This window comes from Glycine soja, chromosome 18, assembly GCF_004193775.1.
Source record: "Glycine soja cultivar W05 chromosome 18, ASM419377v2, whole genome shotgun sequence".
Classification (NCBI taxonomy): Eukaryota; Viridiplantae; Streptophyta; class Magnoliopsida; order Fabales; family Fabaceae; genus Glycine; species Glycine soja.
In genome coordinates this window covers 43,739,108-43,752,629 of record NC_041019.1, presented here as the reverse complement: position 1 = coordinate 43,752,629, position 13,522 = coordinate 43,739,108, and the positions used below count along the sequence as shown (strand labels likewise).

At 32.1% G+C, this 13,522-nt stretch overlaps 2 protein-coding genes across 2 annotated transcripts; one reads left to right on the top strand and one right to left on the bottom strand.

Moving 5' to 3' along the window:
- Positions 1-1,695: 1,695 nt before the first annotated feature.
- Positions 1,696-9,120, bottom strand: LOC114397280 (arf-GAP with coiled-coil, ANK repeat and PH domain-containing protein 2-like). The gene is made up of 4 exons (XM_028359363.1): positions 9,077-9,120; positions 4,200-4,398; positions 3,841-3,982; positions 1,696-2,000 (listed from the first exon to the last, which is right to left on the bottom strand). The coding sequence occupies exons 1-4, from the start codon at positions 9,118-9,120 to the stop codon at positions 1,696-1,698; spliced, it is 690 nt and encodes a 229-aa protein (XP_028215164.1).
- On the top strand, positions 9,050-12,382 carry LOC114395193. The gene is made up of 9 exons (XM_028356907.1): positions 9,050-9,192; positions 10,089-10,148; positions 10,255-10,320; positions 10,415-10,512; positions 10,622-10,659; positions 10,742-10,829; positions 10,924-11,262; positions 11,355-11,420; positions 12,033-12,382. Exons 2-9 carry the CDS (start codon positions 10,103-10,105, stop codon positions 12,183-12,185), a joined length of 894 nt encoding a protein of 297 aa, XP_028212708.1. The 5' UTR covers positions 9,050-9,192; positions 10,089-10,102; the 3' UTR covers positions 12,186-12,382.
- Positions 12,383-13,522: the final 1,140 nt, after the last annotated feature.

Genomic DNA, 13,522 nt, shown 5'->3' with positions numbered 1-13,522 from the left:
AAGATCTTGTACCTCTAACAAGAATGTCATCTACATCATCATCAAGGAACTGTTGGATTTCTGGCAGTTGCTTCCTTATTGGCTCATCCCAACTCCATTGTTGATCTTCCATAAATTTGACATCTCTACTCACAAGAATTTTCCCATTTTGAGGTTGGAAAATTCAGTAAGCTTTGGAGGTGTTGCTGTATCCAATGAAAACTCCGGGTTCTGCCTTTTTATCAAGTTTGTCCCTTTTAACCTGTGGAACATAAGAGAAACAAACACAACCAAAGATTTTTAGATTTTGTAAATCTAGTTTGTAACCAAACCAGCCTTCAAATGGAGTTTTTTTGTGCACAACTCTTGTAGGTAGTCTATTCAGCAAAAATACTACAGTGTTTGCAGCCTTCGCCCATAGCTCCTTTGGCAACTCCTTTTCATGCAGCATACACCTTGTCATCTCCATGATACTTCTATTTTTTCTCTCACTCACACCATTTTGTTGTGGGGTGTAAGGTACGGTGAGTTGGTGCTCAATGCCAGCTTCTTCACAAAATTTATCAAAAACATCATTTTTGTATTCCTTCCCGTTGTCAGACCTTATTGTTTGCAACCTGCAATCACTTTGATTCTCCACCAATGCTTTAAATTTCCAGAAAATATTAGCAACCTCAGTCTTGGATTTAAAGAAATAAATCCAACAAAATCTAGTATAATCATCAATAAATGTAATATAGTATTTATTACCATTTAAAGATGATACTCTCTGAGGTCCCCCAACATTTGTGTGAACTAATTGCAGCTTTTGAGTTGCTCTCCAAGTTGATTGAGGAAATGGTTTTCTGACTAGCTTACCATATTGGCAAGCCACGCAATCGGCTAACTTGTCTTCAAGCATTGACACACCTTTCACCAAGGCATGTTTTTGCATGTATAAAAGTCCAGCAAGATGGAAGTGTCCGAGCCTTTTGTGCCATAGTTCAACATTGGTGGTCATGCTTGAAAAAGCTATTTGCTTCTCCTCCATTAGATTTAAAGCATAGCTTTTAGCCCTCATTTTCACCCTGAATACGTCTTTTCCTTTTGCATCTTTGATCAAGCACCAATTTTCTTCAAATATAACTTTGAAGCCTTTCTCTACAAGCTGAGCAACACTAAGTAGATTTTGATCAATGTCAGGCACATATAAGACATCAGAGATATATTTCAAACCTGTCAAGCTTTCAATAGCAACAGTCCCTTTTCCCTTTACTGAGATGAAATCACCATTTCCAATTTTTACTTTGGAAACAATGGTTTTGTCAAGTTTTTTAAAGAGGTTCAGGTTATTGGTCATATGGTTTGTGCAGCCGCTGTTTATTAACCATGAATCACTGGAACTATTGCTTGTGACAAAGCATGTTGCAACAAAGAGTTGCTCATCTTCTCATTCCTCCGCAACCACCTTTGCTTCCTCTGATTTGGACTTGCATATTCGCTCTACATGTCCCATATTGCTACACTTTCTGCACTTGACATCTGGCCTCCACCAACATTTTCTTTCAGGATGATTTGTCTTTTTGCAATGCGGACAAGGAGGAAAGGTCTCACCTTGCTGCTTGTTGGAGCCTTCTGGTTTTTTGTTCCTCCATTTGTTGTTCTTCTTGTCTTTTCCACCTCTTGAATTTTGTGCTTTCGTATGAAACTCACCTTGTACCACCTCCTCTTGTCTCATCATTCTTCTCTGCTCCTGGCTTGTAGAGCATTTATGAGTTCTCCCAAGGTGATGGTTGACAGGTCTTTAGACTCCTCTAATGCTGATATCTTCGATTCATACTTCTCGGGTATAGTGACCAGAATTTTTTGCACTATTCTTTCATCAGGAAAGTCCTTCCCAAGAAGCCTCACTCTATTTGTTATGCATAACAGCCGGTCAGCGTAGCCTTTAATTGTTTCAGTCTCTTTCATGCTCTGCATCTCAAATTCTCTGCCCAAGTTGAGTACTTGCATGCCTTTGGTTCTTTCACAGCCTTGATATTCTGATATGAGATAATCCCAAATCTGTTAGGCTGACTTGAAGTTCATAATTCTTGTAAAAATAATTTTTGACATAGCAGAGAAAAGACAATTTTTAGCCTTAGCCTTTTTGGTCTTCCTTTCTCTGTGATTCTTCATCTGGGCCACCGTTGGATCTAAAGGTAGTTCAGGAACACCATAGTTTTCTTCTACTGCCTCCCAAAGATCCAAAGCTTCAAGATGAGCAGTCATCCTTGTAGCCCATAATTCATACTCCTCACCATAAAAAATTGGTGGTGAACCTGCTGTGTATGATGTTTCTCCCTCCATTGTGATTTCTCTCAACTCACAGATCCCTTAAAAATATAGCTCTGATACCAATTTGTTGTTTTTTTAATAAGAGTAGGCAGAAATATTAAACAATAAAAGGGAGCACAAAGAAAGAAATTGAGACTGCAAAGGCTTACTTTATTCTGATATGAAGCAACGTATTTAAAAACATGGAAAAGATAGTAACTGCTAACAAAAAGATAACATCACTAACAGAAAGATAACACCACTAACAAATCATGCCTAGAGAATAGGATCAAAACTATTTTATCCTATCAGTCAACATGACTTTTATTTTTCCTAAAAAATAGCATAAAAATCTTATCTACTATAATTTGTTAGGCAGTTCCAACAGTCAAATCTTAACAAATCCTTATTCCACATGGCAACTCAATGATTAGAGTAAAACAATAATATCATCATTTATCCTTCCAATCTTATCAAGCCACAAAATCATCCATTGAGTGAATATAAACTCTCATGCAAACCAATGGATAATCCCAAAGGTTCCACTGTAACTTTTTCAAGTATGTGAGGACAAAGTCTGTCAAGGATCATTACTAAATTTAAAAAGCTATATTGAAAAATGAGTTACAAGTTAAGAATATAAAATTGAAATCCCCCAAAAGAAAAATGATATTACCAAATCAAATAATAAAAATCCCATATCATACTCCTTGTTATCTTGTGTCAAGCCTCTCTCAAAACTAACACAACACATAAATACCTACCAACATTTATTTATTCTACACTCCATGAATATATAATCATTTAGCCCTTTTAAAACCACAAATTTGAGAATTGTCTTTTGTCTCAAAGTTGGACTCAAGCCCAAGTAGGGTTATGTTAGGCCCTCAACAAGAATGTAAAACTAGTTAGAATCCCAAACATGAATTACTTAAGACAGATTATATGTGCAATGTATTAATGCTAAGCCATTACCATAAATTAACACATTATATGGCTAATAAGTTAGTGAAACTGCAACAACATTGGGAGGTAGTGTTAAATGAGTAAAGGTAGGTCCTCACATTTTTGTGGATGGGTGTAGGTAAAGAAGCTAGTCCAAGAGTGCATAATAAGGTTTGGCAATTGAAATATTTGTACTTTGCCATATATCATTAGATGTGACGAACATCATGATTCAGAGAAGGATTTTTTTCATTCAAAGAAGGATTAACATCATGTTTCTTCAAGAAACTAAATGTGTTGGAGATAAAGATAAAGGGGTAAACACTAGGAATTAAACTTTGGTATAGTGGGAAAGTTAAAGGAAAAAAGAACTTAGCTATTACAGTGGTTCAAGGCTTTCCACAAAAGGAAAGCTTCTCAAGGGTGATTTTGAGTTTTGGAGATCTAAACAAGGAATGACACAACGTAACAATAAAATGCAGTGTTATAAACTCACCCACATGAAACACTCAGACCCAACATCGCACCACACAATACTCCCAATAACAAAATCAACCACACAATCATATTTCAAAAGGCTACAAACAATTTCCACACATAAAAATTAACAAACTGATTCACCATTGAAATCAGCAAAAACTTGCCTCATGAAGTTGATGTGCACGTCGAGATTGCGGTGAATGGTGGAGCAATCAATGCAGAGAAAGATCCTATACGTGATGGATGCCCAGGTAGGGTTCTTTGCGTTGCAATCGAAACACATCTGAAAAAAAAATAATAAAAAAGCCATACAAATTCAAAAATCAAACGCACAAGCACATGTATTGTAGATCTAAAACCAGATCTCGTAAATCAGAAACCACAAATGGAAATTTCAAATTGTATAAAACAAAATCACGGAACCAATGATTATGCACTCAAATAGAAATTCAAAATTCAAAATTCGAAAACCGATTGCGGGTGCCTTCTTCGAAGCAAACCTTGCAATGCTCCTCCTCCACATCCTTTGCGTTCGAACTAGAAGAAGGTGGGGTGGTGCCGTAGTTGATCAAGCCCCAATACTCCAAGAAGAGGAAGACCCTGTGAAGGAATGTGACGTTGCCCACGAGCGACTTTTGCACCTCGGTGAATGTGAGCCTTTTGGAGGGCTCTTCTTTGTACTTTTTCCAAGAGGTTGGCCTTAAGTACAAAGAGTGAGAATATAGAGAGGTGTGAGAGAGGAGAGGGAGACATTAAAAGCAGTCGAAAATCTTCTAAGACGCTTTTGTAAAACCGTCTTAGAATGACATCCTTCTAAGACGAGTGACTTTCACACCTCAGTGAAAGTGCGCCTTCTGGAGGACTTTTCTCTGTACTTGTTGCGAGAGGTTGACCTTGAGTACAGAGAGTGAGTGGGAGAGTGAGAATACAGAGAGACGTGAGAAAGGAAAGGGAGACATTAAAAATAGCTGAAAATCATCTTAAAACGACATCTTTCTAAGACGGTTTTGTGAAGATCGTCTTAGAATGACAACTTTTCTAAGACGATTTTCGCAAAACCATCATAGAATAGTTATATTTATTTACAAAAATATTACCACATTTCTTTCTAAGACGATTTTTCATCAACCGACATTAAATCAACGTCGTAGAAAAATATTTTTCTAATAATGATTCTTATATGATTGTAGTTCCCCTCTATAGAAATTGGACATTTTCATTTTCATTTACTAGGTGAGGTCTTTCATCCTTGACCTAGTTAGGTGATAGTTATAGAAGAACCGAAGGGGAAGAGACTAGGGGAGGAAACTAGAAGAGTAGTTGAAGAGATAAGGTATCAAAGTTACTGAGTTATATCTAATAAATCATCAAGATATTGTTTATATGACCAAGCATGAGATGATATGAGCAACATATACTATCATAATTAAAGCAAATCATGTGAGAGAGTTCATGTATTAACAATGTACCTCAAGGGACATTTTTTTTCTCTAGCAAATGAGTAATATTCAATTATAAAATTAAACTTTTAATTACATCCAGTACGAATATTAGCTAAAATTAAGATATTTTAGTTTAAATTATAACTTTGAGTTCAAAGCATAAATATGTAACCTATTGAATATTCCAGTATTTATTGTTAACAATGAAGATGAAAAGATTTACCTATATTCAACAAAAAAATAAATCTGAATTATAAAAGAGACAAAGATGAAATATAAAGCCGGCAAACAATGAGACTAAATTTTCTTACAGATAAGGGAAGGAACACAGATATATATTATTTAACAGCTGCAATTTCTATAAAAATAAATAAACTTTTAATTACAATTGTGAATGTTATAAACAAGATACCGAAGTTTGCGGTGGTGTGATTCACAGAGAAAGATAAAGAGTTAAAATCACATATTTAGACACATGAATCACGATCATCACTATGTATTTATGAGTTAAACAAATTAAAAACATTTACCTTTTTCTAAAGCAAAATTAAAAACATTTACCTTTTTTAAAGCAAAATTAAAACATTTACCGACCAAACACATATTTAAATATCTACATGTGGCTACAAAGTCTGGATATAAAAATAGACAAATCTGGTGAATTATTCGGTTCCTTCTAGTACATCATCATGTGCATGAGAAAAATACAGAGGATATGATCTTCTTCGTTAATCAGAACTCGAACCGTAACTTTTGTCCTTAGTATAAAGGACACTAAAAATAGTTCTTCTATTAGCTGTAAGCTGCTTGTTAATATTTAAAAGTAACTTACGTGCATCAAGCATCCAGAAGAATCCAGATTAATGGTCATATAACTTGTACAATGTTTCCCTTTTAACCAAAATGCCCCAAAATATCTTCGCTAATCTTAATCTATATTAAGAAAAAAAAAGTATTAAAAATTTAAAATTTAGTTATATTTTTCAAGGTTGATTTAAATTCACGGTTTTAACTTAAATTCAAACTTTATAAATGAAAAAATAACATGATTAAAAAGAAAGAATTTTACTAAATATAATCAATTAAATTTTTTGAAGAGATTAATCATCATCGTAAACCGATGAATACTTTGTAAATTACCATACTAAAAAAAAAAGATTTATCACCCCAAATTTTTAAGGGTATATTAATATTTTATTGATATTAAAATTGAGCTGTATACAACTTTGGCTTTGTCCTATTGTCAGCACTCATTACCCTCAAGCTCTAGGAAGATATGTAATTAGGTAAAAAAAGAGTCCAATACGCAAAATGGTGAATATATGCCATTTTTGTTATCATATGATTGTAAATGATACATGATTTTGGTTAAGATTGTTATTATTATTGTAAGATTGTTATTCTCCCTTGTCAGATAGGTGACTTCCAATTCCTTTAGGCAAAGAAGTTACTTCCATAAGAGGGAGCAGTGCCCCAATAATGAAAAAAATTGAAGAGGTGTGAGTGTGATATTGATCATGTGTTATGGCGGTACCACCAAAGCTAAGAAAATTTGTGGACAAAAGTTAATATGATGCAAGATATAATCAATAAGCATCTTTTTCCATGCTTTATTGCGTGTACGTGCTTCATATCAGCCAAGCAAAAGGTGAAAACATTTAAAGGAGTTGGTTTAATTTATGCATCTGATATTTGTTTTTTATTGCAGTTATAGGAAGTTAATGAACATAAAATAATGGAAACTCATGGAATTTATATATACATATACATATATATATATATATATATATATATATATATATAATTTTTTTCTTATTATGTGACTTTTGAAAATAGAATAAATACAACTGACACTTTTAAATACTTTATTTATTTAAAAACAAATGTTAATTAAGATTTGGTACAATATTTAAAATATTCTTAATCTTATTATAATATTTTTTTTCTTCATTATATAATGTATTTCACTTAATAGCGGTAAAGATAACTAGTTCAAAATTAAAATAATTAATATTTCTTAATTTTTAAAACAATAAATTAAAAAATTCAGATTACAATTATTTATATTTAGAGAAATTTATAATGCAATTGTACATTAATCACTGCAATTAAGATCTTTCACTTGAGAATTTGAAATATTTCTACAAGTTTCACTTGTTTGTGTCGATTATGAGATTGATTTCGATTTAAAATTTAGTTTTACTTAAAACTTTTCGACTCAACATATCTTATAAACTTAGCAATGTTGTCACTAAATTATTCTTATTGAATATTTCAGGTGTCATTCAAGATACCTTTCTCACTCACTGTCCATTTAATATTTGATTAATTAACGGTTGTAGAAAATTAAAAAAGGTACATTAAAGCTTTAATAATAGGAGAGGTTGATTTCTTTATATGAGCACGTGCGTATATGGAGGTATGTACATATTATATGTAGAAGAGGAAAAGCAAAATAATGGAAGACCAGTGTGTACATTGGTATGTACATATTAAATGTAGAAGAAGAAAAACAAAATAATCAAAGAACAAAAATGTTAAAATATAAAATTAAAAAAATTGAGAAGAGATATTTTCGATTTCTTTTTATTTTTTTCTCCACTTTTTCATTTTGTTTCTTTAGCCATAGAAACAGAGTTTTTAAGAATTTTATACATTCAATTAAAAAAATATTAACAAAGTTTAAAAATCTTTTATCACAGTTATAAAAATGTCAAATTTTAATAAAAACTTTTTGGTGCACCAAGATTTTATGTCAACCTTTAAATGATATGATGCATTTTTTTGATACATAAATGATGTGATGTATTATTAGTCGTTTTAAATCTTGAGAAAAATAATTTACAAAATACTGAAAGAATTTATATTGAAATAATTAAAGATAAAAGTCACTTAGTTTGCATATAAAACGACATTTTCAGCACAAATGTTACAAATGTGTCATTTACAAAACAACAGTAACAAAAGAAAAAAAAACAAACAAACAGGCTGATCTAATCACTTTGCAGCGTGTATTTATAATGACCTCTCATATTTGAGTATAACTAATTTTAAAAGAATATTCAAAAGTGATCCAGCAATGCATATACATTTTCACCCCTTTTGGTTTCACCTTGAATTCCATCATAATCAAAAGAAGTTATAGACTAAATATTTTAAAATAAGGTCAAGAGCTACAAAAATTTAAAATAAAAATAGACGTTAACAAAATTTTAATTCCTTGAATGAGTTTATCTGACTTTATTAAAGTTATTCGAAATTCATAAAAAAAATCAAATATTGAAAGTTAAAAACAAAAATAGTTTTCTTATATTTATAGGAGAAAAAAAATTAACAAGTTAAATGAATTGAACTTCTTTTTATAAACTAAAATAAACTTATACACTTATTTTTTTTATAGAATACGTTTTATTTTATTTTTTTAAAAAAACTAACATGAATAAATTAATTTAAACTTATGAAATAAATTTAATTATTTTATTTTCTTATCTTACAAATATTTATGGAAGAATTTATCTACACTTCAACTTATACTTAAATGCTTCACACTTACCAGCCACGAGAAGTTTATTGTAATAAGGTATTCACATTTGAGTGAGATGATAGGAATAGAAAATAAATTATCAGAACAGAAAAATTATTCTGAAATAATTTATAAATATTTTTATTAGTAATAGTATATGTCTAGTTTAGTTTAATTTAAAAACATAAATTAATGAAACATTTAAATTAATATTATTTTATATATAACCAGATTATACATTAGAATATAAAATATATAAATAATATACTAGCTACTTAAAAAAATAGCACTTATTTATAAATACACCTGCAATTCACTGAGTTTTCTCTAGTTGGATAATAAATTAATATAATATTTTAGCCATAAGCCAATGGTGCCTTGCACTTGTCCTTCTATAAATATTCATCATTGCCTTAGCTTTTTCCTCCCCCTCCTCCTTCCATCTTTCAATACCATTGTACTACAATATTGCCCTCTAAGTTTTTGCTTCTTAATCCACACCCTTTCCCACACCCTTTCATTGTTCTGGTAAGCCAATACCTTCAATTGTTCTTATACATATTTTCTTAGAACATTAAAGTTTTCTGTTTCATTCTTCACTCATTGCCCATAACCCTTCAAAAACCATGGCTTCTTAATGATTCTGCAAAACACCCATCTTTACCATGAGTGCATGTATAAGATTTTGCTTTTTGAATTCTGAAAATTCATTAAGCAATGAACAAATGTTCAGAATTGAGAACCGTACCTCTGTTTTTTTAGAACACCCCCCCATATATTTGGTGATAATAATATATAGACACGTGTCCACTTTTTTTCCTTTTATTCCGAGGCTTAAAATATATGTGTTGTTATTAAGTCTTGTGGTTTGGTTTGTATATTCCGTTGAATCCAGAAAGTTTGATAAATGAGTGATTGTGTGACTCCAAAAGTTTATGCACTTTGGAAAGGAATTTTCTGTTTCATAAACTCTGTTCAAAGGATTATAATAATGGGTTTTTGGCTTTGAGCCATTACATGATTGCTCTCCTTTCTTGGGAGTCCATTTTTTTCCTTAGTTTATAATTATAATAATTGAAGCTTTTGATTTGAACCCTTTCATGTTTCAATAAATTCTGTGCCCCCAAAGGGGTACTGCTGAGCCATTTTTTAAATCTATTTACTTGTTTGTGGATTGTCCACTCAGAATCTGAGCAAAGCTTTATCTCCGATGGATTTGATCACCACTTTGATTGTCTTTCTTTATGATGCTTTAGCTTCTTTCAGTGCTAATCCGAGTTAACACGACCAATTTTTTAAATTAGAAAAATGGAAAACCATTTACATTTGTTGGTTGAGAATCACAATGAATTCCCATATAAATATTGATTGGTTCATGTGGTCATGCAACATATTGCTGACTTCCTTTTGTTGTGTCTGTTAAGGTTTTCTGCCTGAAATGGAGTACATGAACCAGAGACCAAAATATGATTGCCTTCTTTTTGGTGAGTCTTTCAGTGAGACATGGTCATTGGTTAATTGCAAAATCTGAAGCTTCATTTGGGGTTTGATTATGATTATAACTCATTAACTCTTATGTTTGTGTTTCAGATTTAGATGATACTTTGTATCCACTAAGCACTGGTCTTGCAAAAGCATGTGGCCAAAATATTAAAGGTGAGTGTCTCTTTGCCAATAATGTTCTTGGTAATGTGTTTAGTGTTTTACTCTTTTGTTGGTGGTGCTGACACGAGTGGTTCAATTGATCTAGACTATATGGTGGAAAAGCTTGGCATAGACAAAAGCAAAATTGATGACTTGTCCAACCTCCTCTACGAGAACTATGGAACAACTATGGCTGGTTTAAGGGTACTATTTCATCTTTTATCTTTTCATTTCCTTGCTCAAAATGGGAATTCATTGTTGAATTCAGAAATCTCTGATGATTTATGATTGTTTTGTTTCATTGTCAATTCAGGCAATTGGATATGACTTTGAATATGATGAATATCACAGGTACATGCCTTTTTTTTCTTATTGCTTTTATCTCCATTTGTTAGTAGTGATGAAATTGATTTTTGAACTTTGGCTATTACAGTTATGTTCATGGGAGATTACCTTATGAGAATTTGAAACCAGACCCAGTTCTGAGGAACCTTTTGCTGAGCCTGCCCTATAGGAAACTGGTAAGTTGTTTAAAATCAATAGAATTGCACAATATTCTACAAAGAAAATTTGAAAACAATCCAATGAGACCTCTTTTTTGTCTTTTACTTTTAGATTTTCACAAACTCAGACAAAGTCCATGCTGTTAAGGCACTAAGCAAGCTTGGATTAGAAGACTGCTTTGAAGGAATCATATGCTTTGAGACCCTTAATCCCATCCACAAAAGTTCTGTCTCTGATGATGAAGACGACATTGAGTTTGTGGGGGGTTCAGGCACAACAATTCCAGCACCAAAAAAAGATGTTAATAGCTTTCAAATCTTTGACCTCATTAGCCATTTTGCTAAGCCCAATCCCAACACAGTTTTGCCAAAGACACCAATTATTTGCAAACCATCAGAAAATGTCATTGAGTTGGCTCTCAAGATAGCCAACCTTAATCCACAGAGAACTGTAAGAAAAATCACCCTATTTCACTTACATTCTTGATTTTGTTGCCTCATGTTTTTCTCATATTTTTCTTTGTTCCTATATGTCACTTTCAGTTGTTCTTTGAGGATAGTGTCCGCAACATACAAGCTGGAAAACGTGTGGGTCTTCACACTGTGCTGGTAAGTCATTGGTAATTTTGTTCAGTAGTAGGAACACTGCCAAACTAATAATGAGGAATCCAAGAATTTTAAGCTGTGCGACATCACATACATATAATTGTGTGGGGGTAGAATGGGAATTATTAGATAATTCCATATCATATCTATTGTTCCAACTAAATTTTACGTGACATTTACTTAAGTTTTTTAATTTATGGGAAAAAATTAATAATACTACACTATGTATTATGTATAAAATAATTGCAATAAGCTAAGAAAGATGCTAAAAACACTTTTTAATACATTATTTCTAACACATTTCATTATTAGTTGAAATTTATTAAAAATTATAAAATTAAGATAAAAACTCGTTAAATGATGACTGAGATATACCAAAATTTGTGAATCTCAATAAATTTTAGTTTGTAACAAAGAAAATGTGTTGAAAAAAGTGTCTTACAGATTATCATTTTTTTTAGCCTGTAATAATTTCTAAGTAAAACACAATATGCACATAATACATGTAATACTACGAATAAAAACAAAATTTTGGGGGGATAGTTTCCCCCACAAGGCAATCCTTATTGTGTGCCAAACTAATATGAGCCTCTAATTGTTGATTACTACTATCAGGTTGGAAAATCTCAGAGAATTAAAGGAGCAGATTATGCATTAGAAAGCATCCACAACCTTAGGGAGGCAGTACCAGAACTATGGGAGGGTGACATAAAATCAGAAGTTGCTTATCCTGGCAAGCATTCTGTGGAGACATCTGTGACTGCTTAGATCATTGATGAAAAAAAAAAAAACCAAAATAAGAAAAAGGAGAGAAGTCCTTTGGGAAATTCCCAACATGGGATGTAGTAACTGTAGTTGATGTAGATGCTTTGATCATATTATAACTATAATAAATTAATATATGTAGTTGACGTAGATGCTTTGATAAGATAATAAAATTTTAATATAAAATATTAAATTCTCCATTTGGGCCTAGCGTTCTTATATATATGGAATCAATATATTTTCCCGTCGTCTCCATCAAGTGAGGAAGATTCTACATTAAAGTGTAAGAAAAAAAATATATAAAGTGAATGCAAACTCGATTTTGATCTTATAATTAAGTAATTAAGTCAATAGTATAAGACAAATGTTAATAAGTGTAGTTTAGGCATTAGTAAGTGCAGTTTTAAAGAACTTAAAAGTAAAAATATTTTTATTGAAAAATAAAAAATTGTTTTTTTTTTTACACTCTCCTATAAGTTTTACACTAAATATTTTCCCATTTTAGTTTCATAATCATTGTGATCAGCTAGGCCCATAATATAAAACAACTAATATTCTCAAAACATGCAATAAATTAAAGCAAAGAAAAACAATGGAATTGAAGCCAACAAACCTCGGCAAAAAAAGCTGTTTGAACCCCTATATAGGAGGAGAAACAACCCAAAAAACCTTCAGCATGATCCCGAAAAATACCTCCAGCAGCAACGTGCCCATGAGAGCCTTTCGCAGATCCGTCCGTGTTACATTTAATAGTACCAACACACCGTGGATACCAAGAGACTTTCTTAATCAATTGTGCCTCGGGAAGTTGAACATCAATACCAAAAAATTTCAGAATAGAGAACTCCCTCATTGAGTTAGTCATACAACCTTTAAATCTAGTGCTAGACAAAAAAAAAAAAAAAACAACAGAAGAAATAAGATGGCAGGTGCTCTCAAAGGAGACATTAATCCCCTTAAATATATTTTGATTTCTACAAAACCAGATTGCCCAGAAAGTATGAACAACAAGGGAAAGAATAACATCCTTGGCTTGGCTGCTTCAGGATGTACCCAAGGACTGGATCACAGACAAGGGAAAATCCAAAATAAAAGGCATATTCACAATAGATTAAAGCCAGGACCAAAACTTTCCTGCAAACGTACAAGAATGAAAAAGATGAGATGAAGATTCATTAGAACATTTGCACAGGTAACAACAACTGAGGGATGTTCCATTGGTTCAAAGTTCTAAAGTCCATGACTGAAGATGAGAGAAGGCTGCGAATGCGCAAAGGGATCCCAAGAGATTCAACAATAGGAGCCGCCATGCACCAAGCATTATTCCAAAAGTTGATTTT